Source organism: Pezoporus flaviventris, unplaced genomic scaffold (assembly GCF_033815535.1).
Source record: "Pezoporus flaviventris isolate CSIRO_AGI_PZ_B2104156 unplaced genomic scaffold, CSIRO_AGI_Pfla_v1 ptg000078l, whole genome shotgun sequence".
Classification (NCBI taxonomy): Eukaryota; Metazoa; Chordata; class Aves; order Psittaciformes; family Psittacidae; genus Pezoporus; species Pezoporus flaviventris.
In genome coordinates this window covers 1552611-1579503 of record NW_026892626.1, presented here as the reverse complement: position 1 = coordinate 1579503, position 26893 = coordinate 1552611, and the positions used below count along the sequence as shown (strand labels likewise).

The 26893-nt window shown below is 53.0% G+C and overlaps 1 protein-coding gene across 1 annotated transcript; it reads right to left on the bottom strand.

Annotated features, from left to right (window-relative positions):
• Positions 1-1133: 1133 nt before the first annotated feature.
• Positions 1134-26893, bottom strand: ABCA3 (ATP binding cassette subfamily A member 3). The gene is made up of 30 exons (XM_061473899.1): positions 26834-26893; positions 23602-23866; positions 22555-22682; positions 22287-22452; positions 20503-20762; positions 19680-19796; positions 19021-19141; positions 18287-18460; positions 17171-17352; positions 15852-15998; positions 15328-15457; positions 14516-14670; positions 13527-13682; positions 12980-13190; positions 12534-12684; positions 11908-12006; positions 11499-11691; positions 10385-10688; positions 9198-9471; positions 8456-8660; positions 7797-8016; positions 7391-7549; positions 6722-6894; positions 6301-6435; positions 5974-6168; positions 4856-5043; positions 4587-4757; positions 3992-4179; positions 3812-3885; positions 1134-2852 (listed from the first exon to the last, which is right to left on the bottom strand). Exons 1-30 carry the CDS (start codon positions 26885-26887, stop codon positions 2721-2723), a joined length of 5127 nt encoding a protein of 1708 aa, XP_061329883.1. The 5' UTR covers positions 26888-26893; the 3' UTR covers positions 1134-2720.

The following is a 26893-nucleotide window of genomic DNA, read 5'->3' as shown; positions in this document are numbered from 1 at the left end:
TTGGTCTAGTGGAAGGTGTCCCTGCGCATGGCAGGGGGTTGGGACTGGATGAGCTTTAAGGTCCCTTCTGACCCAAATCTGTCTGGAATTCTGTAACAAAAGCCATCTTGTGTTCTGAGCTCAAGCTCTTCTCCATTCCCACAGTGAGAGGGCTGTGGCTGCCTGTGCTGGAAGTGATGGGGAGCCCTACTTCTGCTCCCAGCAGTGCCTGGCACACAAGACTCCCTTAGCCCATGGGCTTTTCAAGGCTGGATGAGCTGTGCGCAGTGAGGTTTTGGAGGACATCCCCCTGTCCCCCTGCAGAAGGCAGCAAGCAGGAGGCCAGCACAGATAGAGCCCACCAGGACTGGAGCTGCTTGTGGACTCCAAAGGAGGCCAGGAAACACCCACTGGAAGAAATAAAACCCTTTATTATCCCTGTGATGGGAATAATGACCACGCTGCAGCCAAGAGGGGAGCAGCAGCTGCCTGGGCCCTGTGCTGCAGCTGGAACTGAAGTGGGGTAAGCAGTACCATGCACAGCAGCAGCTCTTAGGGTTGTTACAGCACTGTGTGACAGAGGAACACTTCTTTGTTAAGACTCTCTTCGTTTAGGTCAGGACTGGTAGGCTGGAACCAGTGGATGCTACCCTTGTCACTGTCTCCTCTCCCCTGGCTCTGCCATGGCATTCATGGGCACTGTGGGGCTGTCACCTGTCACAGGACTAAACCTTACAGGGGGGCACCAGTATCCCAGCGGAATATCGTTGGGGGGAGGTCTTGGCTGTGGTGCCTGTTGCCACCCTGTGACAATTTGGCATCTCACCCCATGCAGTCCCTCTTTTCCCTCTGCTCCCCACCCCAGGTGAAGTCCTCGAGGCATTGAGGCAGCCTGCCACATCTCCTCTCCCAAAAAATAAGCTACTGGGAGTCCTAGCATCTCCCTGGTGACACCAGGCACCCTCCCCCAGGAAGCATCCCTCCTCCCTTTCCTTGTACACCAGTCATGGGGGTTTTCCCAGCATCGCTGGCTCCACTGCCTGCAGGGATGCTCCCGGGGAGCAAACCCTCCAGGCCAGCAACTCCAATGGGCTCTGAAGTATTCCAGGGATGCCGTTCACCTCCTGGCTGCTTACTAATAAAACCACACACAGTTAAGATCCAGGGAAATTCTTAGTAACATGATGCACCATCATTTTGAATGACATTAGGCAAAGGGGAAAAAAACAGGAAGGAATGAGTCAGTCACAGGAACAAAACAAAAACCCAACCCCAAAATATCACCCAACCCCTGACAATGCAATCAATCACTGGAAGGGAATCAGCACCCCTCTCCATAAATATTAATTCCTTTAGTTATGTGCAAGTGTGTGTATTACTATAGTGCAAATAGCTCTGCATTGACTGCGGAGCAGCTGGCCATGAAGGGACTGCCCCTGGGTGACTCAGGGACTAGTTAAAGACAGACAAGAACCAATACAGATTTAAAACAAACCAAACAAAAAGCACCCAAACCACTGGGAAATGCCAAAAAGAAATCCCAGTTCACAGTTGCTGCCTCCAATCTGGTGCAGGCAGGGCTGGGCAGTGCTGGTGCCTTACGCACTGTGTCCAGCAGCATCCCCACAGCCAGGCTAGGCAGGACAGTGCCTTCACTCCCTGTCTGCTGCTGGAGCAGCCTGCTGTGGTGCACAGGGAATGCGGATGGGGAGGGGTGACATAGGATGGGGACATGGGAGCTGTGTGGGGTGCAATGGGAGAGCACAGCAGGACGGACATGGGCACAGGGAGAGCATCGCTGGCCTTCAATGCCAGTCCTGCAGCTGCACAGAACAGTGCTGCTGGTTGAACCCTTCCACGGATACAATAATGAGAGCCCAACAGCATTCCTAGGAGCCCTGCAACACCTCTCACCCAGAACTGCCTTCAGCCTGAGCACTGGCAGCCAGACCCATCACGTGCTGTACCAAGGAGCCGAGCTCTGGGCACCGCTCCATGGACGTGTCCCATGGCTCCGTGAACACAGCCAGTTCACCCTGCACCATTTGGGACGGTGCCAGCTCCTCAGGACACGCTTGCTTCCACCCCTGGGCAAGCAGGCAGGAGGGGATGGCATTTCCTAAGAGGTTAAAGAAAGCGGAGCCTCCTCTGTGGGGACAGATGGACAGATAGGAGGCTTGCCTTCTCCACGCCAGCCAGACACAAAGTGCTTCTAAGGGCAACCACAGTGCATCCTAATGAACCCAGCAACCTGGATCTAAGCTATTTGACAGGCTCTGTTAAACCACAAGCAAACCACCTAACGATACACACCAACATGCGGGCCAAGACCACGAAGCAGCGCCCTGATGGGTGTGAGCATTGGGCAGGGCAGAGGCGCCCTGGGGAACACATCCCGCTCCTCCTCTGCCAACCCAATCCCCAACACCCATCTCCACCCTTCCAGACTTCCCCTTGCTTGTTGGGCTCTTTGTTTTTGCTGTATAGAAGGGAAGGAACACTGGAGAGTGGAAGTGTCACATGCACACGCACACACGGACCTGCAGTGGCATGCGTGGCACACACACCACACATGTTCCCCACGGCAGAAGGGACGGCCCCATCCTCCCGCCCCAGGTGAAAGGTTTCATACATTTATACAGTATTTAAGACACGCTGATATATAAATTACTGTCTCTATATATACTATGTATAGGCAGCAGGGCCAGTCCGTGATGAAGGGCAACAGTGGGGGCTTCTGCTCATTTCCCTCTGTCCTCTGTGTAGTGCTGGAAGCGAGTGAAGCTCATGAAGACTTGCTCCAGGGATATCTGGCTCACGGAATAGTCTTCCAAGTGATACTTTTCTTTGGCTTTCTCCAAGGCCCCGAATACCTGCAAGGGATAGCACAGCTGTTACTGCAGGTACCTTGGCCGCAGGACAACCCTGCTGGCTGCAACTAGGAAAGCAGAGGAAGCTTTTTTCTCCAAGGAAACCTGGGCAAAGTGACACCTTTCCTGGCAGGAGGGCAGTGGGAAGCCGGGAGATGGGTTGTTTAGCAGAGTACCTGACCCCATTAAAAAATATATGGTGTATATATACATACATATATACGTATATATGAGAGTTGGGGTTCAGACAGCTGGGGGTGTTTAGCCTGGAGAAGAGAAGGCTCCTTAAGGAGCAGCTCCCAGTGCCTAAAGGGGCTACAAGAAACCTAGAGAGGGGCTTTGGACAAGGGCCTGTAGGGACAGGACAAGGGGGAATGGCTTTAACGTGACAGAGGGGAGATTGAGGTGAGCTCTTAGGCAGAAGCTCTTCCCTGTGAGGGTGCTGAGGCGCTGGCACAGGGTGCCCAGAGAAGCTGTGGCTGCCCCATCCCTGGCAGTGTTCAAGGCCAGGTTGGACGGGGCTTGGAGCAACCTGCTCTAGTGGAAGGTGTCCCTGCCCATGGCAGGGGGTTGGGACTGGATGAGTGTGAAGGTCCCTTCCCATCCAAACCAGCCTGGGATTCTACGTACAAACAAAGGCAAAATCAGCTTTTGCCTCAGGGAGACCCTGCTTTCCTTCTGGAGGGCTACAGTCAAGGGCAGTCAGTTTGGGAGGGGTGGGACGGAGTGGTCCCAGCTCAGCAGCCATTGTGCATCCTGTGAGCTCACACAGCAATAAAAAACAGAAGGATAAAATACACTTTTTAACTTGTCTGCGTAAATCACCTGGATTTTAGACAGGGAGAGGCTCTGGAAGAAAAGGGAGTGTGAAAGCAAAGCATGAAGAGCATGCAAAGGGGCAGAAACTGGGCTGCTCCTCCAGCCTCCTGCAAAGGGTGGGATGGACTCCAGCATCCCCTTACCTGTGCCCAGCTGAGGTTCTTGTTGGTCAAGTGGTAATGTACCATGCCCTGGTGCTCATGTTTCAGGACACTGCCTGGGAGAGATGAGCCAGGAGAGGCTCTGAGTTAGGAAAATGCTGAAGCTCATGACGAGCATCCTGCCCTTCCTTGGAGTGCAACTGCTCCAGCAGCTCATTGTACCTGAGAAAGTCTTCTCCACAAAGGCCTTGAAGGCCAGCAGCTCGCCCTCCTCCTCACTCCGTGTTTTGGCCAGCAATGTGTAGCCACTGCCAAACTTGCTTTTCAGGTGCTGGGGGCTGCCCAGGCACTTGAACTGCCCGTTCACCATGATGGCCAGCCGTGTGCAGAGAGCCTCACACTCTTCCATGCTGCAGGACAGAAGAGGACTTGTTCAGTGAGACAGAAGCACTGAGACAGAGCAGAGGAAAATGGCTGCACCATCCCTGTCAGCGTTCAAGGCCAGGCTGTACAGGGCTAGGAGCAACCTGGTTTAGTGGAAGGTATCCCTTCCTGTGGCACAGGGCTGGAACTGCACGAGCTTTATGGTGCCTTCCAACCCAAACCAGCCTGTGACTCTGTTAAGATTCTTGAAAGAGGCTGGAGGTGGATTCCCTTCTCTCTGGGCTTTTTGAAGACGGAGATCTGTGTAAAGCCAGCTATCCTACTGCAGCCACTGCTCACCTACCATGCTCTGGATGGGTACTATCCCTTGGACCACACCACACTCCTGACCACCTTTTAATCTCTCATGCTAAACCCCGCCAGGACAAGTCACCTGTGGGAGGTGAAGATGATCGATTTGCCACACTCCCGCGTCCGTGTCACCGCATCCCAGAGCAAACGCCGCGCCACAGGGTCCATGCCTGTGGAGGGCTCATCCAGGAAGATCACAGGGGGACCACCGATGAGTGCAATGCCAGCACTCAGCTTCCGCTTGTTACCACCACTGTTGAAGGAGAGGGGAACAGGGACAGAGACCATCGGTATGAGCATGGGGAGAGCCACAAAAGGAGGGGTGGGGGGGGCCTCCATGACTCCTCTCACCTGTAGGTCCTCACGAGCTTGTCAGCATGTGGCTCCAGCAGCAGCCCCCTCAGCATGTTCTCCACGCAGCTGCCGATGTAGCGCTCGGGGATGCCCCGCAGCCGCGCGTACATGCTCAGTGTCTCGCGGCCCGTCATGTGCTCCAGGAGCGCATCGAACTGCGGGCAGTAGCCGATCCGCTGCTGCACCTTGGGGCAAGAGGAAGACAGTGGGGATCAGCTCACAGACAGGTCCCTGCAAGGAAGTCTCCAAGCCAGGAGGCGCCTTGGCACCCACGTGGCTTTGCTGCCCCTCTGCTCACTGAGCTGCAGCTTCAAGTGAAAAAAAAGAGAGAAATTTCCCCTTCACTGCAGCAGTTGGTCTGGTAGGGATGGACACACGCAGCATGCCTCTGGACATGCCTGGGGGTTGGACCAGATGATCTCCAAAGGTCCCTTCCAATCCTAATGATTCTGTGACAGCAACTGGGTGGTTTCACACTGCATTTCCCAAGCTGGTTACTCGGTCTGAGGGGCCATTTCAGGTTAATCTCAGGAGAAGGAAAGCACTGGAGGGTCTGTAACCTTCCCCATACTCTGGTGTCCTCTGGGGACAAGGGCCCAAGGGAACGCAGAGTCCCTGGGGAGGAGGCAAGCAGGGCCATGCTTTCAGGGCAGACCACCCATGTTGTCCTTGCCTGACATCATCTGGGGCTGACAGCGCTAAAGGCACCCAGGGATTGAACTGAAAGCCTGATCCCTGCTCATCTTTTCCTTTTTCCCAAAGGGGTGGGCAATTCCAAGCACGGAGACCTCCAGTAGGGTTCTGGAAAGGTCTGACCCTCTTGTTTTAGAGAGACCATCATACAACTGAGACTAACTCATTTTTGACATTTCCAGCTACAGAGCTAAACCCTTTGATGAAGGATTCACCACCCTTGAAAGGTTTGGCTTCCATCTGCTTAACATCTATCACCCTGGGGGAGAGGAGATTGCTTCCACATGGCCAGATAAGGACTCCACATTCTGGGGATATTACTTCGACCCCTAGCAACTGCAACCATGTCCTCCTCAGACGCAAGGTGGCGCAGCCCAGCCCCCGGACTGTAATCCACCCTCCAGCCCTGCAGCTCTCAATACCTTCTTGATGTTGGCTAGGATGCTGTGGCCATCCACAAAAGCGTCACCCGACGTGATGCTCTCATCACCAGTCAGCATCTTGAAAGTGGTGGTTTTGCCTGCTCCATTGAAGCCCAGAAGGCCAAAGCATTCCCCTTTGCTGACCGCCAAGGAGATCCTGTCCACCGCTAGCAGGGACTCCCGGCTGTCGTAGACCTGGGGGGGGCCCAAAACATAGGCCAAGCCTGTCATTACCAGACCGCAAGGCTAGAGGTGGCTTTACCAGCTGCACGAGGACCATGGTTCAGTGAGCAGCAGGATGCTCAGGAAGGGCCATGCTCTATTCACCTTGGTAAGCTCTTTGATGACCAGAGGGCTGCTGAGAGATGACAGAAGTTCTGGTGGCGACTCCAAAACCTTCTTCCTCTCATCTGCCACGTCCCGGTCCTCTGGCAGCACAGACACCCTGTTCAGGAGTGCCACCTAAACACCAGGGATCAAAAACACTCTTGGCTGCTGTGGGACAAACAGGTTCCTCCAGTGCCCCCAACCCAGAAAGGATCCATCCAATAGGATAGGATCAGCCCGCTCTCAGGATGCCTCAATCCCTTTGCCAGCCCATACCCTCAACAGGATTACTCCCCCCAGGCATCCTGTTCCAAGGATGCTCCCTATGAAGATGATTTGGAGGGCCTGTCACCAGCTCACAGGGACTCGTGGGCTTGGTTTGGTGGGCACCTTACTTCTCCCTCCCACCACTTCAGCTCACCCATTTCCGCCGCCTGCAGATACCACAGACCAAAGTTCTCAGTCTCCAGAGAAGGTTTGTCTCAATGAGGAAAAGGAGAAAGAGGAAGGAGAAACCCTGGATGGTCAAGGAGGTCAGGTAGCGTCCAATCCCAGGCGTCTCCCAGGAAAAGTAGTTCATCTGATAACTGATATCTGAGCAGGGGTGGAACAGAATCAACACTCTGAGCAAGCCACACTCCGGAAAGGGACAAATAAGCTCCAGAGAATGCTGTGAGCCCAAAGCTTTGCTGGGTTCGTGTCCATCCCAGCCCACACTGGGCTCCCTGCCCACAGCTCTTTCCAACGCTTCCCACCAGAGGATTCAGGTCTGGAGGGGGTCTAGCAGAAGATGCCCAGTGGGGGCACACAGAGATCAAGTAATTCCTGTGACAGGGATTTCTTTACTTGTCTATGAGACTTTTCCTAGCCTCCATCTCCTTCAAATCACTACTAAGGAAAAGATTCCATAATTGGATCACCTGCAAGTGTCAAACGCCGCCCAGTTTTTGCATTAAAATGGTACCTGGAGCTACTGCTCATGTTGGGGTAGAGGCCCCATGACACTGCCCAGCTCCACCATCCACCCCACAGAGACCCCCTGGTGTGGCTACGGTGGAATGGGCAGGTGAGGACCAACACAGAGACTCACTGAATGCTTTGCAGATGAAGATAGCTTCAACAGAGGAGGTACAAAACTGAATGAACTCATAGTTCTGGTAGAAGTCACTGATGCATTGGCCCAAGCAGTAATTGGGTAAGACAAGAAAGACTTTATCCAGAGTTTTGGAAAGGTCCACCAGGCCCAGCTCTGAAAAGAGAACACAGAAGGATTAACAGATTAGAGTTAGCTGGTTTTAGAGAAAGACCCTGATACTTCCAAATTCAGAAGGAAAATCAACCCATTTTGTCATGTTTAATGGGTGATAATGGACTGTCATAGGGCATTTTTTTTGCTAGTGTGGGGACAGTCCTTGGGTGAAAATCCCCTTGGGGGCTGGATCTTCTTGGTGATGGCACAGTGCACTGCTGAGCAGGCATGGAGGACAGTGACCCACCTGGGATGCTCATGATGGTGACTGCAAGGAAGGTGGCCGTGCCCGAGAGGATGTTGAAGATGGTGAGGCGGGTGTAGGCCGTGGCTGCCACTGAGAAGAAGAAGCTGAGGAGGTACATGAGGGGGATGATGGCCCAGCCATAAAGGAGGAAGATCAACATCACATCAACGAGGTGGCTGTCTTGGGTGAAGGCTTGCACATCAAAGGCTTGGAATATCACCTGGGGCACAGCGATGTGAGGAGATGCACATTTGTCTTCACCACAACTGATGTCTTCTTGTCTCGACAGCCCAGGCAGCAAGGTTAACAGCAACACTGCACTGACCCAGATAATCCTCCCTAGATGGCTCCCAAAAGCAGCCCATGCTTGCCCCAGACAGAAATCTCCTTTCTCAGACTGGGATGCAGAAGAGCAGATCTGGGGAATTCTTTTCCATGCTCCCATGTACCTGAGGTTTTCTAGTGCCCACACCCAAGTGTCCAGGTGCCAGAGGCTGCAGTCAACTGGCCAAACAGCTTTCTTGCTGGTCTATTAACTGAGGCAATGCCAATGGCCTCATCCTTTTCCCTGCACCGCTACACATCCCAGCCCTCCCAGAAGAGCAGCACCCAGAGCTCCCACCCAAGGAGAGGACAGGAGGGTGGCAGGGCTGACTCACCAGCATCAGAGCACAAGGGATGAGGAAGTTGATGATGTCCCAGAGCAGGGCAGAAAGCCAGAAGTTGACCACGTAGACGCCACTGACGAACTGGACGTGCTTGGCCTTGATGGCGCGCTCGCTGACCAGCAGCAGGGCGAAGGTGCTGGCAAGCGAGGCCATGCCGTACAGCAGGTTGATGGCGATAGCAAACCCAGTCTGGCCTCTGGGACAGCAGTGGGGCAGGTAAGGACAGAGACAACTTGACAAACTGAGGCTACACAGGGACAGCACACCCAAGCCATGCTCCTTATGGAAGCTATGCTAACCCAGCATGCAGAACATCCCACAATAGAAGTGCTCCTCAGTAAGATAAGCATCTCCTGCACACAGCCCACCCAGTACACCACAAACCTTCACCCTGCATCTGCGGGGTCCCACACGTGTCCCCTCAGGTACAGGTGAGGTTCAGAGACCCTGGATGCAGAGGGCCATACTGTCCCCTCTGATTTGAGCACTCAGGGAAAACCAATCCCAACCAGTATCTGGAGGTGAATACCCAAACCCTGAGCTATGTGCATGGGGCCAGGCAGGTAAGTCAGCTACAATTTTGCCCTCCTGACCTCCAGAGTATAAATCACAGCTATGTTTGGGTATGAGAAGATCCAGCCTGGCTTCTCCACTGACACATAACCAAGCCAAGCTTCCCCCATGGAAGATAAGATCCCGAGCAGGAAAGCAAGCACTGTGCCATCAGACATACTCCATGAGCTGGTCTTTGGCCTTCTCGGTGATGTTGCGGGGCTGTGGGTAGTTAGTGACTGTGATGGAGGCATTGGGGCCCGCCAGCACCCTGAAGACAGCGTTGTCAGCCAGCATCAGGGCTGTGGCAGGGGAGTGATATGCCTGGTTGTTGAAGAGCGCAGTGACCACCGTGCGGTTCCCAGCTCCTTCGAAGGAGGCGGCTGCAATGTAGTGCTCATTGAAGGCTCCCCCTTCCTCAGAGGCTCTTGAGATGAGGTACTCCTCCAGGCCACCTGCCAGACACCACAGCTCTTGTGAGCAGGATCCACCACTGTGGACAACTGGAAAAGACCCCATGCAGCCCCAACCCTGGTGCCCCACCCTAGCCCCAGTGATGGCCATGAACACAGGGTTACGGAAAACACAGCTCTGCTCACGTGAGGAGGGGTCCTGCCAACTGTGGGACTAAAGTTTCTCAGAGTTCCTGAAACTTTATCCTCAATTTTGGCATAACAGAAATATTCAAACTTGTCCACCGTCTGATGTCTGTTGCAGGGGGCCGAGATACTGAGGATGACTTTGAATTCTGTTCAAACTGAGTATTTCTGCAGTTCTTTCACCTGGTAACATCTGTTTGGAGCACTTCTTGAGCTCTAATTTCAGGGGCTACCAGTTATTTGTTTCAGTTAATTTAATGAGTCTATTCTAAATTGAACATTTTCAGTGATTGGAAATGTGACAGGAGACCTTGCAAGCTCTTTGAAACATGAATTTTTCTGCAAGAACTAGTTCTAGTCATGTCAGATAACTTCATACTTATCTATATGCCCACTTAGATGAGCTCTTAGGCAGAAGTTCTTCCCTGTGAGGGTGCTGAGGCACTGGCACAGGCTGATGGAGAAGCTGTGGCTGCCCCATCCCTGGCAGTGTTCAAGGCCAGGCTGGATGGGGCTTGGAGCAACCTGGTCTGGTGGAAGGTGTCCCTGCCTGTGGCAGGGGGTTGGTACTGGATAAGCATTAAGGTCCCTTACAACCCAAACCACTCAATGGTTCTGTGGATTCTCCCATGCAAGGAGACAGGTCAGATATATGCTGCACTTTGACCTAAGCCACCCACAGCAAGGGCCCTCCAAGAGAAGTGCATGGTTCTTGCACATCACCCCTAGGCATCGCCCATTCCACGGGTGCACCCTGATCCCTCCTCACCCAGCACCTCCAGCGGTGACTGGCGCTGGGCATCCAGAAGGTCCACATACTGCTCAGCCAACTTCTGTGGCAGAGCTGCGGTGGCCGGGATGCTGAAAGGCACGATGGTCTGGCCATAGGGCTCCAGCGTCAGCCGGAGCAGGGATGAGTCCCTGGGCCCTGGGAAGGTTTTGGCCACCACGAGGGCAAAGGCAGTGAAGATCAGAGGCACGAGGAACTGCGCTGCCACCATCTTCCAGTTGCGCCAGCTGTACATGGCTCGTTTCATGAACATGGCGTAGAACTGTTGGCAGCACAGGTAGAACTGGGGGAGGAGAAGTCAGGTTAAGTGAGCCCCACCAGACGCATCACCCCACGCACCTGATGGAGGAAATGACCCCACAACCACCTGCACGTAGCCCATGAGCCCACAGCAGAGCCTGCTCTCCATCCGAGCCTGCAAAGACAGGAGCAAGGCAACTGCTTGACCATCAAACTCCATGGCTTCCCAATGGGATGCAGTCACTTTGAGATCTCAGGTGTTAAAAGCAGCCTCAGCCATGACATTTACCTTCCTCCACCTCTCAGTGCTTGAGGTTCACGACAGGATTAGTGCAACACAGCTGCTTGCCCACACAACCAGCTGAGGTGCTTGGGAGGAACCCGCCACTGCAAGCACCTTCTTTGCTCTTTAAACCCATAAACATCTTTCTCTCCTACCTCTGGGACATGCCCTGAAGAAGTGTGAGGAAATTCATCACAAGCACACAGGCAGTGGGCAGTGAAGAGCTGCCAGGGATCTGAAACACAGCCTAGCAAGGGAAGGGAGATGGTTATTCTCATCTCCCTGCTGGAAATCGCAAGTGATGGAGCAAAAACCACTGTAGGTCACCTGGGACACCATCAACAGCATCTCTGTAGACCTCAAGATGAAGAGGATGGTACTGAGCAATGCCAACAACCCTAAAAATAATTTGCCCTAAAGATGCAGATTCTAATTTGACCTTCCAATTCAATCTTTCAAACTACGCACAAGACCAAACATGGGGGAGGCTCCACTGGGTAACCCTGCTCCAAAGCCCCCCTTCCCATGCCCTATCCCTGTTCCTGTTGCACCTGTATTCACAGCACTCACCCCGGTGTTGAGCTTGATGCTGGAGCAGTCCTCAGTAATGAGAGCCCCACTGTCATCCGTCATGTCTGTCATGCCACTCAGGCTGCTGGAGTCATCTATGGCCCAGTCGTTGGAGCGTCTCTCGTGCTGGTACTGGAGAGCAGGCAGCTGGATGGCCTGGATATCCATGCTAGAGTCCACAAGCTTCCCCACCCTGTGCCAGGAGGGAAAGTGGGTGATGAAATACAGACCCAGACAGGTTCAAGTTGTTCTTGATCCTTGCTCTTGATCAAGCTGGGGAAGACAAACCCAAGACACAAAACCCAACGTGTGCCCCAGAGAGCTGTGTAGGACACTGAGGTCACTGAAGCACATGGGGACTGGTCACCACCAGATGACACCCCACCAGGGCCAGCCTCCCCCTGCCTACCTCAGGAAGACTTCCTCCATGGTGGTGACAGAGGCGCCGTAGCTGGCGATGCCCAGCTCCTCCCGCCTCTGCTCCAGCTCTGTGAACAGGGCCTCAAACCTGGACAGAGAAGCAAGGTGTTAGATGCTGATGCTTATGAGAGGAGGCACTCCGAGGCTAAGACCCTCTGGGCATCAGTCCTGCAGCTGGTTTGAGTCCTGCAGCCAGCTCTGGGGATACCTGCAGCACTAAACACCCCACTCTCCCTGAGAGCAGCTTCTGGGCTCTATCTTCTGCTCTTTCTTGCCACAGGCAGCCTCAGCTATCCATAGATCTGATTCTGGAGCTAAACCAGTCTGATCCACACCACAGCCATCATCAGCTATCAAAACCCAGTGCATGGGCAGTGACATGGTGGCCACGGGGGCACAAGAGCAACACACCAGCAGACACAAGGGAGGAACCAAACCCCATTTCCCAAGACCAGCACTGATGCGAAGAGCAGCTCCCCTTTTCAGCAACCCCACGAGGACAGTGTGTGCACCAGTGTGCACAGATCACAGAACCATTAGCGTTGTAAAGGACCTCTGGAGATCATCTAGAAGAGGGGACCCAAGATGAAAACAAGCAGGGGATGATGCTGTTACCTGTGTGTGCTCTCCTTGGGCAGGATGAAGGAAAGCTCTGCCCCGGCATTGCTCTCCATAGTGGCATTGGGCACGTACTGACAGATGAGACGAGAGATCTCCCCCAGGTTACAGTAGGGCTCCTTCACCATTACCATGTGATATCCTGCCCCTGGACAGAGGCACAAGAGAAGGGACAGGAAGGTAAATCACAGCCCAGCCTGGCCCTGCGGTGCTGGAGCAGAGGGAAGCTGAGACACCGCAGTGCACTGATGGTTTTGCCTGGGCTATGGACATGATGCAAGAGCAAACATGGGGATGGGCCTCAGAAGAGACAGAACACCACGATGGGTAGCAAGCAGCCATAGACAAGGAGCAGTGGGTCCCCCTCCCTGCCCTGTATCCACCTCCTGCTCATTCTTGGCACAGAGAAGACCTCAAGCACATCCTGCTGGCTCCTCCCTTACCATATTTACGCTTAAGGAAGAGTGAGGAACCACAGCACTGGAGCTCGCCCTTGGCCATGATAGCGATGCGGTCCCCCAGCAGGTCAGCCTCATCCATGAAGTGGGTGGTCAGCAGGATGGTGCGGTTGCTCCTCTGCTGCTGCAGAAGGTCCCATGTGGCCCTACGAGAGGCTGGGTCCATCCCTGATGTCGGCTCATCCAGCATTACCACCTGCGCACAGGAGGTGGGTGCTGGTCAGAAAGGGGTGGAAGAGGCACAGCAGTGCAGGAAGGGGCAATGCCAGGGCCCATAAGGAGCCTTGACCTCACAGCACGCATGTGATGCTTCTGCTTGGAGGAGCAGCTTCCAGGCAGCAGAGCTGCAACACAGCCTCAAGGTGTTGTCCTCAGAGCTGTCTCCTCTATGAAGGTGCTCCTGCCCCTTCCTCACTGTCCCAGCATCTCCCACTGGCTCACCAAGGGTGAGAAACAACCTCAGAGACACGAGAAGGACGTACACTGGCCCCAGGGAGGAAGGTTTGAGGTCAGCCCCATGGAAGATGCTTGCCTTGGAGTCCCCGATGAGGGCGATGCCAATGGAGAGCTTGCGCTTCATCCCACCAGAGAGTGCCTTGGTCAGGGAGTGGCGCTTGTCCTCCAGGCTGAGGATCCTCAGGATGTGATTGATCTCCTCAGGGCACTTGGAGGGTGGGTACCCCTTCAGCTACCAGACAGGGGAAGGGAGGGTTAAGGCTGCCTGCAGGGTACAGTGAAGCTGGCAAAGACCCTTCCCACCACATCAGCCAGCAGCAGCTAAACCCCACCATGCTGCCAGGCAGGAAAGTGGGGAAGCAGAGAGATGGATTCCTGCCCAACCCTGAAGGAGTTGGCACAGTTCACGTGGTGGTTTCCACAGAGCCATGCTGCCTGTGACCCTCCACTCCTCAATCAGCGAAGCAAGGAGCTCCTACCCGCAGATGAGGTGGAAAGAGGAGGCAAGGGCTGTTCTGCTTTTGATAGAATCAGAGAATGGTTTGGGTTGGAAGGGACCTTCAAGCTCATCCAGTTCCAACCCCCTGCCATGGGCACGGACACCTTCCACTAAACCAGGCTGCTCCAAACTCCATCCAACCTGGCCTTGAACACTGCTAGGGATGGGGCAGCCACAGCTTCTCTGGGCACCCTGTGCCAGCGCCTCAGCACCCTCACAGGGAAGAACTTCTGCTTAAGAGCTCATCTAAGTCTCCCTTCTGTCAGGTTAAAGCCATTCCCCCTTGTCCTGTCCCTACAGGCACTTGTCCAAAGCCCCTCTCCTTGTTTCTTGTAGCCCCTTTAGGCACTGGAGCTGCTCTACAGTCTCCCCTTAAGGAGCTTTCTCTTCTCCAGGCTGAAAAAGCCCAGCTCTCCCAGCCTCTCTCCAGAGCAGAGGTGTTACACCCTCTGATCATTTTTGTGGCCTCTTTTGGGTGCACTTGATGAATCTCATCACGCTTTCCCAGCCTCATGAAGTCACAGGTGACTGCAGAGTGTTCCAAGGGCTGTCTCCCCCGTGCTCACCCCTGCGTAGAAGTGGAGGTGCTCTTCCACCGTCATGTTGTCAAAGAGGACATCGTGCTGGGGACACAGGCCCAGGCTGCGGCGGATTAGTATCATGTCCTGGGAGATCTCATAGCCATTGATGTATGCCTGCCCACCCGTTGGAGAGTGCAGCCCTGGGGGGAGCAGACACAAGGAAACGTGAGGGTCCTGCTGAGCATCCCCTGCCAAGCTTTTTGCCAGAAGCTGGAGCAAGCCAGTCTCTTGCTTAAGCTCAGGCACAGCAGCCTTCTCTTGCCACACAGGGTGGGCGGCATCTCATCCATACGCGGGTGAGAAACATCCTCATAGAGGGGAGGTGGAGCTGGCAGTGCTGCCAGAACAGACACAGGCCAAGAACTGGACTTTGTCATTCTTAACCTGCTGAGCTCTGAGCAGCCTATCTGGTGGGTATGGTGACTTTGATGGTTCTCCCTTTTCTGTTCTCATAGGACATTCCCAGGAGGAAGCCTACAGAGACCCATCCTACAGTGGGTCCTTCCTCTTCTCAGGGCTCTCCAACACAGAGACTGGCTGTCAGTGTCCTCACTGGCTGACCCCACTCTCATGGAGGGCTCAGCAAGGACTCCCACCCTCCCTCCACTGCCCCAGGCAGTGACCTGCCTCTCACTACCCCAGCAGCCCTGGCCAACAGCTCAGTGAACCAAAGGCACTCCAGGGAACGGAAAACCCCCTCTCCAACTTCAGAGATGGGGTTCATCTCCCCTTTGCAAATCAAGCCATCAGCATGTTCCCTGCCATGTTCCAGCCCCACAGCAGGAAGTGGCTCCTACCTGTGAGCATGGACAGAGTGGTGGTTTTCCCAGCACCATTGTGTCCCAACAAGACGGTGATCTGCCCTTCATACATATTCACTGTTAAGTCCTTGACTGCCTCTTTCATCTTGTTTCCCACTCTGAAGACCTGAGGAGATCACAGTAATGAGTTGACGCTGTTCTCAGACCTGTCCCCTCTGGTCCACCCAGCAGGCAAAGCCCATGATGCTCACATGCTGCTGGCATTAGACAACAGGTCTCACTCAGGTTAAATTCAGATGTCAACAGGTTAAATACAGATGTCAAATATGTCAAACATGTCAGGCTAAATACAGATGTTCAATACACCTGTAAATATCCAGTACTTCAGCCCACCCCGAAATGCAGCCAGCTCTGGTGAAGAGCCTTACCTGCCTCAGAGCAGCCAAGGAGCAGAGCCCTAGGCAAAGAGGGCAGGGAAATGATGAAGAAGCTGCCTGCAGGCAGTGGGTTTTACAAAACCAATGTCACGATATGTTAGTGCTGTGCTGGGCAGTCAGTACCTTGGAAAGGTGCTTTATTTTGATTCCTGACACGAGGTCGGCAGGCTCCTCCTCAATGTACTGGCTCTTCAGAGCTTTTTCGGGGTCCTCCTCCTCCTCCTTCTCTTTTCCAACCACAGTCCTGGGGCGCCCACACCAGTACGAGGGCTGGTGGAAGAAGGTAGAGAGAAAGAAACTCAGGCACAGGCTCAGACCATCTCTTCTCCCCAGCCTTGGCCATCCTTTTCCTCCCATGCAGATGCCTCCCAGGGACCTCCCAGACCATCTCCTTGGCCTGGGAATTGCCAACCAGCACATCTTCAGCAGGCAGGTTAGACAGAGTATGATACTGCTCCCTCTGCCCTGCTGCCTTCCCTTGCTTCTCCCTTACAGCAGGATTGCCTGTGATTACACAGGCAGCTTTTCCCCATGCACATTCCCACGGAAAAGGTCAACCTTCTATGAGAAGCAAAACTGAGAAAGCAGCCTGCCCAGAAGAGCCCATGCAAGGGGGGATCATCCCCTCCAAATACATACAAAAAGCCTGGGGTCCAGCTGCTGCAATTACAGCCTTTTTTGCCCTGGCTCTCTAGGAATGAAGATAAGCGTTTGGGAGCTCAAATCCCTGTGGAAATAACGATTCAACAGCTCCTGGATGCAAACCCAACATCCTGCTGTGGCTTTTGGCAGACAGTGGAGCTCCATAACCTGGTCTAGCTGCAAGAGGGAGTGGGATGGTAGCATGAAACCATGCTGGCATAAGGAATTGAGAGGAGGGGAGGAAAAATGTTCCGATCCAATGACAAGGGATCTATACACAGGACCAAAATCAATGGCATCACTGTGGCTTAAGGAATTCTGTGCCACCAGCTGAGCTGCAGTAACCACCACAGCCGCTGAACATGATGCCAAGCATTTGACTTGGCAGAGCGAGGGCAGCTCAGCTGATGGGGTGACAGCTGTCACCCATCCTTCCCAGTACAGCATGGAGGGGCTGGCAGCAGGACACAGATCATTCAGGTCCGTCTGGACAGTAGCGCTCCAGGAATTTCAAATGACTGGATCCGGTTGCTCACTCCTGGGGCTCCTCTCTCCAATGCCTTCACTTGGGCATGGAGCTGTTTAACAACATCCTGCACACCAAGAAGTGCTGGGACAAGAATTTAAAGCCAATAAAAACTTCGTATTCAGTAAAAAAATCCAGCTGCTTCAGCCTTTACTGCGGCTACATTGCAGACCCCTTGACTTTGGAGGTCACGCTTGCACTTTAGCAAGAAGCAGGGTCCATCCCCGAGCAATGCCCATGAAGCCCACTGGAAGGGGTCTTAAGCAATGCTCACCGTCAAGAAGAAGTACCATGGCTGGGGCACACCATACTGCCCTGGGAAGACAGCCTCCACGTACCAGGCCACCAGGCCATAAAGCACTGAATCCAGGAGCAGCATCCCCAGCACTTGGGCCAAGGTGAAGTTGTCATCCACACTGACGGGTTTCATGAGGTCCCTCCACTGAATGCCAGTTCCTGCAAGGCACATGGGACACTGCCTACCTCTGCATTCCCAAAAGGACAAAGTGCTCTGCAAGACTGTCAAACATCCCCTGTCCTAATTCCCTGGTCAAGAGCAAGAAGGATGTGCACAGTTCTACAATCCCTTGTATAGATGGAAAAGATGCAGCAGAAAGCACACTGACATCTTTATGAGATATCTTATGATGATCCCCATCTTCCATGATTCTATGATCACAAGACTCTCCACCCCATCATGCTTCTTTCATCACGTTTTCTGCAATCACCCAGGGAAGATGCAATCTCCAGCCCCTCCATCACCACAGCTGCCTTTTTACTGCCATCATTTTGCAAAATCATGGACTCTGCTGGAGCCAACATCAAATTCTAGTAACACAGAAAATAAAGATATGTATTGGGAAGGAGGAAATGCAACAGATCCCCATTCCCTAGACCAGAACAGAATTTGTTTGATAATTAAAGTGATGATGGCATTTTGCAAAGCCCAGACTGCCATGGGCATGGGTCTTGAGGGACATGGCTCTTGTGAGGGGCAGGAAAATGCTTCTCCTCTAACTCTGTGACCCTGACTACTGAGAGGCCAAGGGGGAATGGTTTTAAACTGAGACAGAGAAGACTGAGCTCTTAAGCAAAAGTTCTTCCCTGTGAGGGTGCTGAGGCACTGGCACAGGTTGCCCAGAGAAGCTGTGGCTGCCCCATCCCTGGCAGTGTTCAAAGCCAGGCTGGATGGGGCTTGGAGCAACCTGGTCTCATTGAAGGTGTCCCTGCCTGTGGCAGAGAGTTCGAACTGGATGAGCTTTAAGGCACCTTCCAACTCAAACCAGCCTGGGATTCTATGATGACTTCTTTACACCCTTCACACCACATACAAGACAATCCAACCCAAAGGGCTGGCTTCTCTCCCAAGGGAGGGGAAGCCTTTGCTCACCTTTTCCTTCAAACATGCCTATAAGCTGTGCCCCCATGGCCATGGCCACGTTGGAGATGAGGCAGGATGCCAGCTTCTGGCTGTGGGACATCAAGTCGTAGCGGGGTGAGATGAAGAAGTAAGGGATGTAGGAGAAGAAGTAGAGGAAGCCACCAGCAGCAGCCGCAACATTTGCTGCCAGCACAGGGAAAAGCAGGAAGGAAAACATCAGTAACTTGGTGATGCCACCAAATACTTCTCATCAGCTTTCCCTTCAGGGAGATCCAAGCCTTTTGTTTGAAACGTGGTTACATGGGGACAGGACAAGGACATGCCCATGTCCCAGGTCAAGGCATGAGAAGCAAGAGAACCCACCCCTGGTAGGCCACTGCAGAAGCACCCTGTCCCCACCAGACCAGAGTGACCTGGGACCAAGACAACCAGATGAGGCCCTAATGCATGAGCCTGCCTGGATTGGGAAGCAACAGGACACACAACCCTTTCCATGCACTGTGGGGAAAATACATCCAAAAAAGGGAAGAAAGGTCCCCCCTGCCACATGTCATAGCAAGTTCTCCTACACAGAGCCCTGTGCAATGTCATGTAACTCTGGACCCAGTGGTCCCAGGATGGACTGATCACCTCGAAAGCTGCCTCCCAACCAAAATTAACCAAAGATTTTACACCCCGAGGCCCATACTGCTCCCCCAGCCCCACAGGTCAGCAACACAGGAGGCAGCTGCAGAGGGACTCACCTCTAGAGAAGAACGTGCTCACCATGAAGTTGAAGGAGATAGAGGAAATGGAGAAGATGGCGAGGAAGGTGAACACCAGCATGGGGTCGCTGTTGGTGAGCACTGCTCCCTGTTCACTCACCTACCAAGAAAACCTGGTTACACTCCAGGCTAAAGCTTCCCATGGCTGCATGTGTGAGCACCTGAGACCTGATGTCCCCCATGGGTTAAAGACAAACAGAGACAGGTGAGAATGCGCAGGCCCTCCTAGAGCACTCCAGGAGGAGGAAATGCAGGTTGCCTCCATGTGACATGGGGTCTCAGAGGCAGGGGACATCTTGCTCAGCATCCAGGCAGCCACCTCCTGCCTCTCATGGTGCGGGTAGGAAAGACGAGAGCTCGAGTCCCTGCAAGGGCACGCAGGATGGGAGCAGGGTGGTTGGCTGTGCATGAAATGCTTGGCCTCTCTAGTGGGGGTCCCAACCCCCAACTCCTGCCAGGAGAGGTTCCCTTTGCTGTGAAAGGGAGCTGTGGGGTCATGGTGCTGCCCACCCAGCTCTGGAAAAGGCCAACTCCAGCCTCCACAAAGACACAAAACCAGTTCAACCCATTGGAGACGAGCCTTCCCAACCCTGTGCCTGTGCCAGCACAGAGCTTCTGGCCTGGGGAAGGACACTCACCTTGACACAGAAGAGCATGGTGACGAAAAACACAGACACCAGGAGAAAGAGGAAGAACATGAGGAACCAGGCGCTCCAGTGCAACCAGTTGCTGAGGCCCATCATGTGCATGTACTCCTGTGGGGAGGTCATGCTGTCACCCAGGGCTGCACCCAGGTTTCCTAGCCATTGCCAGGTGAGGTGGAGACCTCAGTCAGGGTGGTGCGGCTTTGCCCTGCAGCACTAGCGAGGGAAGGGGCAGCTCCAGGTGCCACCAAAGTGGTCCTGTGCAGCCTTAGCATCACATGGTGTCCCTCAGCTCCCTGGACCCCCTGTGGCCACCAGTGAAGGAGAACATCTCCCCAGATAGATGAGCTGAATTCAAACCTATAGCAGCCTGTGCCAGCAGGGCAGAGGACAGGACAACCCAACACCCAGAGCAAGCCAAGCCCTGCACACTCAGCCCTGCTGTTGCAACCACAATCAGCAGAGCTCCAGCCACCCCCACAAAACAGCTCAGACACATGGGTTTCTACATCCAAGAGGCAAACAATTTGCTTCCCACACACTGAACTCTTGAATCCACAAGTGTTGCCCTTTCTCCAAGCCATCTTCCAGCCCAAGCGAAACACCAATGAGCACTGGCTGCACAGCAAGGAGAGCTGAGCCGTGTCCTGACAGCAGGATTAACGACATTCCTCCTTGGGATTTGCTAATCTGCTGCCACCCCCGCCTTCTGTTCACTGGCTCCACATCCCATAGGGATTTTGTTCCTCATTTAAAAGCAGCATCCATTGGAAAACAAAGGCAGGGGAGCACCCATGTGTCTCACCACTCAGGTTACCTTCAACTTCTTCTCCTTCTCATGCACGACAGCGCGGACGATGTTGAGCGAGGTGTAGGTGAAGCTGAGCATGAGCAGCAGGGGGAGCTGGTTCTGGATGGCCAGGAGGAAGAGGTCGTTAACATATGCCGGGTAGGGAAAGCGCTGCACCACCACTGTGATGGTCTCCAGCAGGCTGGTGGAGCTGGCATTGGCGTGGTGCTGCATGATGGCTCTGTCCACTGCATGCTGCACCGCCAGGAAACCTTCCCGGATGTAACCTGCATGGAAAAACAACACAGTGGAATATAGATGGGTCCAGGGTTTGGAAGGAGGCGTTGGCAGAGAGAAACAGCCATTGGAGAGGGATTGCTTGGGAAGAGGATGGAGCTTGTAGGAAAAGCAAATTAAATGTGACTATCAGCACCCTCCTGTGGACACAGAAGGGCTCAGAAAGGATGTACATTAGCCATTTAGATCTCCCATAATCATCAATTCAAAGCAGCTGGCAGGAAAACTCAATTCAAACTGCAGTGGCCTTCCTGCAGACATGGATTTATCTTTGGAAGGGGGAAGATTCTCCACCATTCACTACCACCAATGTCACTGAGCTTATGGTTGGTCCCTTTTTTTTTAATGTAATCCAAGAGAACGCAGGATACTACAGAGGTTTTGGTGAGGAAGAATATATCCTGTTACTCACACATTTGCCTTGAAAGTTTTGTGCATAAAAAGAGGCTAGGTTGGACAGAGCTTGGAGCAATTTGGTCTAGTGGAAGGTGAAGGTGTCCCTGCCTGTGGCAGGGGGTTGAAACTGGATGTGCTTTAAGGTCCCTTCCAACCCAAACCATCCTGGGATTCTATGATACCTAGTTTTCAACTGGTTTATTTTATGTGGGATTTCTGCTACATGGAAACTCAAATTCTGCTCACAAAGTCCCAGAGGAGCATTTTGAAAGTTAATTGCTTCAAATGACCAAGACAGAGAAAAAAAAACTAAGAACCTGAGATCACGAAGACTGTTTTATATTAACTAATTTACTAAGCAAACACTGTAGGGAGGGAACTGGTCTGAGCTCCTGGTCACTGTGTCCTGTAAAACACTGCAACCAGAAGAACCAACAACTCTGGGGCTCAGGTTTATTTACACTGTGGGAGTAAAACCCGTTCTCCTGGTTTCTTAGCCTCTCAATCTTCTTGACATCGCTATCGAACGATGGAAGAAGAAACCCAACCAAGGGAAATCTCCCCTTTGCAGCTGAGAGGAAGCTTCTAAAGAACCAAGTCCTAAGCCAGTGCCAATGTCTTGCTACCTCCTGCTTGGTCAGTGGTTTGGTTTCCTGAAAAACCTATGATCAAACCACAAAATTGCTCTATTTATTTCTAAAGGACTTAAGCAGCACGACAAACACTGAGCAGTTTGGCCCCTGAAAGAAGTTTTCCATTCAAAATATAAACAGAAAAGAACCTCAAACCATTTAAATTTAACAAAATTTATGTAAGTAAAAATTATTCTTATCCAATCCTGCTCAGCAGAAGTACCCACAGTGTCACAGAAGTCACAGGATAAAATTTAAATACATGCTATAAAGAATGAATATAGTAAATAAATGTTTAAAATATGTAAACAAAATGAATTAATTTTTAAAATTAACTTAATTAAACTGATTTTTTCATATGAAACTATCTATTTAAAAGCTCAGAGCCTCAGTGAATCTCTGCAACGAGCCAAGTCACTGCACAGAAAATCGCAGCCATCCCTTTGGTCATGAGGTAGACCCCACCAGAGGGGATGTGGCCCTCACCCGGTGTCCCGCCATCAGCAAACTTGGCCTCCCGGGGCCCGGGCAGCTGAAAGAGCGGGAAGAGGTAGCTGGTGTGCCAGTCCCGGTCCAGGTTGGGGTTCAGACCCGTCTGCTCACTCCGCGGCGCATTCCTCGGGCTGTACTTGAAGCGCAGCTCATAGTCGACCTGGAAGGAGCACACAAGGGGTGTCACAGGTGGCAGCAGGGTGCTGTGTCCCACATACTGTGTCCCCCAGTCAGGTCCTCCTCCCCTCTGGGCTCCACTCACCTGGAGGGGCAGTGGGGATGTGCTCTGCTGGAAGTGGTGCTTGAACACAATGGCAGCCAACACACTGCCAGAGCGGTTGTCCAACTTGACATACTCCTCAAAGTCCCTCTCCGAGGCAAAGCCTTGAGCTGCACAGGGGGAAAAGACAGAGATCATAGAATGATGTGGGTTGGAATGAACCTTGAAGTTCATGTAGTTCCAACCCCCTGCCATGGGCAGGACACCTTCCACTAGACCAGGTTGCTCCAAGCCCCATCCAACCTGGCCTTGAACACTGCCAGGGATGGGGCAGCCACAGCTTCTCTGGGCAACCTGTGCCAGTGCCTCAGCATCCTCACAGGGAAGAACTTCTGCTCATCCCAGTCTCCCCTCTGTCAGGTTAAAGCCATTAAATGCAGGCATTTAGTGAAGACACTGAACATGGCAACTCAACACAGGCTGATGACCATGCAACCACTGTGGTCCAGGACACAAGGGATGTGGTCCAGCCAGAGCTGGGAAACACCACAGCTGTCAGACACAGATCTATATAGGATGCTACTGTATGAATCACAGGGTGTTCAGATGATTCCTCCTCCACAAGAGCTCTTCTCTCAGAGAAAATCCCAATATTATCTTCAGTTTGGAACATGAAGCACTAAAATTTTCTGTGCAACAAGATTCCCAAAATATTTCTTCTCAGAGAAGTGACAGCCACTTTCTGGAACTATTTTAGGGTGACATTTTTCTAGATGGGAACTGCAACAAAATGTGACCAAAAATCAAAACAAAATCCTGTAGTTTTAGTGATCAAGGCCAGGCTGGACGGGGCTTGGAGCAACCTGGTCTAGTGGAAGGTGTCCCTGCCTGTGGCAGGGGGTTGGAACTGGATGAGCTTTAAGGTCCCTTCCAAACCAAACCAGTCTGGGATTCTATGAAAGAAAAATAAAGCCATTTTCTTGAAGTTCTGAAATAACTTTGCATCCCAAGAACAGAGGATCAGGATTGATCGGAATAAAACTTCACAGCAGTTTCTGGGGTGGATGCTGCAGCCCTGGTCCTGCTCACCTCTGATGCTAATGGGCAAAGCTCTCTCCACCGCCTCTGCAATGCTCCTGACAGCACTGCTGTTGGAGGGAACATAGGCCAACTCCCAGGGGTTGCTGGGGTGCCGGGAGTAGAAGAAGCTGGGCAGGTCATCCACAGACTCGGTGGGGTAGATGGTGGCATTGGGGTGGCTGATGGAGTGTACCCGGTGCCGGAGAGCTATCAGGATGGCGGCAAACAGCAGCGGCAGGCAGATTTCAATGAGTGTCACCAAGATCTGCCGCTTCTGCAGGGAAGAAAAACAGAGAAAATAATATAATGTAACCACTGAAGGTAACGAGGGTCAGGGCCTGCAAATGGCACGCAGCAGAAGCATCCTAGGATTTCACAACCTGGAGTTTCTGGAGCCCAGGAACGATGCTGTGCCAGTTTCCAATTTCTTCAGGACTTTCCAGCCAAGGTGTACCTTACCCTAAGCACTGCTGCATCTTAAACCACCCTCCTTCAGAGCTTTCCCCACCATGCTGCTGCGTCTGAATGAGCTGAGCTGGTGGTTTGCCCTTTCCCCATTGTGCCCAGTGCTTGCTTAAATTTCTCCTGCAGGCAACTGCAGTGATGCACATCCTGAGAAGAGGGACCAGCCACCGCTGGGGAACAAAGCAGTGTTTGCTTTCACCAAAGCAGAGCAACCTTGCCCAACACTTACAGGGCTGGGAGCTAAAAATACTGTAAGTAAATGAAAGGCTGGGATGAGCAAGCAGGGGGAGGTAAAGCAGAGTGCAGCAAAGCTGCTGCAGGCAGTGAAGTTGTTTCTGCTGGAGCTTTAAGGCTGCAGGCAGCAGGACATGGGCTCTGGGTGCCAGCACAGGATGGGACCTGGCAGAGCCTCTATGTACAGGCATCGCTGCCCTTGTGCAGCACAGAGAACATCCCCACAGCTCAACCTTCACCCCAAGGCCCGCCAGCACAAAACATGGTGCCTCATTTATGTATTTTAATTGAGGTTCAAGCAACTGGACAATGAACTCAAGTCTGGTGAATGAAGTTAGGCAGCCAGGCAGGAGCATGATCCCCAGGACTCCTTCTCCTGCAAACTTCCCACTAGCTACCATCACCCACCACTAACCCAGGCTAATTAGCACTGAAAACTGCTGGTCCCTAGGGAGCTCGGGTCATCTCTGACCAGAGGGGCAGTGACAGCTCAGGAAATGCCTCAGCAGCAGGACACAGGGGTTCACAGTTCCTCACATGCCCAGAGCAGAAGCAGCAACATTAACCTCTTCTGAAGACTTCAGCTAAGAGAGGCTTTACAAGACATCGTCAAGGAGAAGCTCTACCCTGTGAGAGTGGTGAGGGGCTGGCACAGGCTGCCCAGAGAAGCTGTGGCTGCCCCATCCCTGGCAGTGTTCAAGACCAGGCTGGACTGGGCTTCGAGCAACCTGGGCTAGTGGAAGGTGTCCCTGCCTGTGGCAGGGGGTTGGAATTGGGGCTTTAAGATCCCATCCAACCCAAACCAGTCTGGGATTCTATGATTCTAAGCCAAAGAGCAGGAAGCAGTCACGATGAGGTGGGCAACATCTGCAGTGAGCAAGAAGGGAGCCCCAAGCACAAACCAGCACAGGCCAACCAGGGCAGTCGCCCTGCAGCAGTGGGGTGAATGGGCAGAGGGGGCACATGGATGCACAGCCATGAAGCTGCTCCATTGCCCTGGCTCTCAGCACTCACTGCCAAAGTAAAAAACCCCTCTTTGGGCTTCCCCTAGGAGGAGCTGCCCACTCTAGACACAGCCAGAGATGATCCAGTGCTGAAGGCAGCCCCGGCAGCATGGCTGGGAGGCAGCGGCTCTCAACAGCAGCCTTTGCAAAGGCCACGCTCCTAAAAGCGAACCTTGCAGATGTCTGATGGTTTTATGATGCAGGTCTGGCAGACCAGCTGCTTCCCACTGATTTACTGTTGTATTAAACTTCTCTCAGTGTCCTGGGCTGTCCCCAGAATGGTTGCCTGGCTCCTTGAACTTCCAGACTAATATACATGCACCAGTGCAGGCTGAAGTCATTCAAGCCACTGTATTCCAGAGGTGATGGGGACACTCATCCATAATCACCACCTCCACTTGCCCACGGCTACCCCAGCTTTGATCAAGCCACATGTCCTAGAATCCATCTTCACACCAGGGTGATGACGGCTTGGGAGCTCCCTGGATTCATCAGGAGAATGATTTTTGGTGGAGTTTTAGAGGAGCGGAGCAACACTCCAAGCTGTATCCCAGCACAGTAAATCCGAGTCAGACTGTGGCTTTGGAAAACAGAAGAAGTGCCCCCACCCCAGAGCACATCCAGAAAATGATGCTATTCACCAGCAGAGGGGATGGGGGGGGTTCCCCTGGACGTGTCTGGGCTGCATAAGGGGGATTCCAGGCCTGGCCATCACACACACCCCAGAGCATGCTGCTGGCTGCAGATCAGATATGCTGCCGGTGCCTTTGGTCACATCCCAGCCCTGTGGAAGCCCGGGCACAGGCAGCCCAGCCAGCCCTTCCCTCTTCCTTTTGTTTATTTTTAAAGCAACATCGTGCTGATGTGCAAAATGGGTAATTGAAAAAGTGGAGCCAGGCTGCAGCCAGCTCCATCCCACCTCTTCAGCCACTCCAGCCCTGGCCCCAGTGGAGCTGCAGCATCTGCACACTGCTTAAACGTGCTAGGACCTCATCCAGCAGCAGGTGAGACGCTGCCAGTCAGGAGGTCCTGAGATCCCTCATCATCAGCTAGCTGCCATGAAGAGAGCTGGGCTGGGACTGGATCCCAGGATGATGGTGGTTTAATGTTTCTAAACCCCCAGACGCTGCTTCTGAGGGTGTATACAGTAATGGAAGGGAAAAAAACTGGGCCCCAGTTTAGAGGTGCTGTGCTGCAATAAATGCCTCCAGTAGAGGCTGTGTAATGGCATAGCTTAATAAACCCACTATCACACAGGAGGGTGTGTGGGTTACCCTGTCCCATAGGAAGGGATGCTGAACTCACAGCTGGAATGCAGGATGGGACAGGGACAACTGAGCACACAGCCCTATCCATAACACCCCAGCACAAAAGCAGGACAACACCACATGCACAAATCAGTTTTTGTCACAACACATGCACAAATAAACCAGTTTTCCCCTAAGAGATGCCCTGAGACTGTGGTAAAGGTTTGCTGAATAATCAAGACCCACACTTCATCATGACAGGGGTAGCCAGAGAGTGTGGCACCAGCCTACCTGCAGGATGTAGTTCTTCCAGAGCAGCAGCCCAAACTGCCTGAGAACAACCATCCTCTC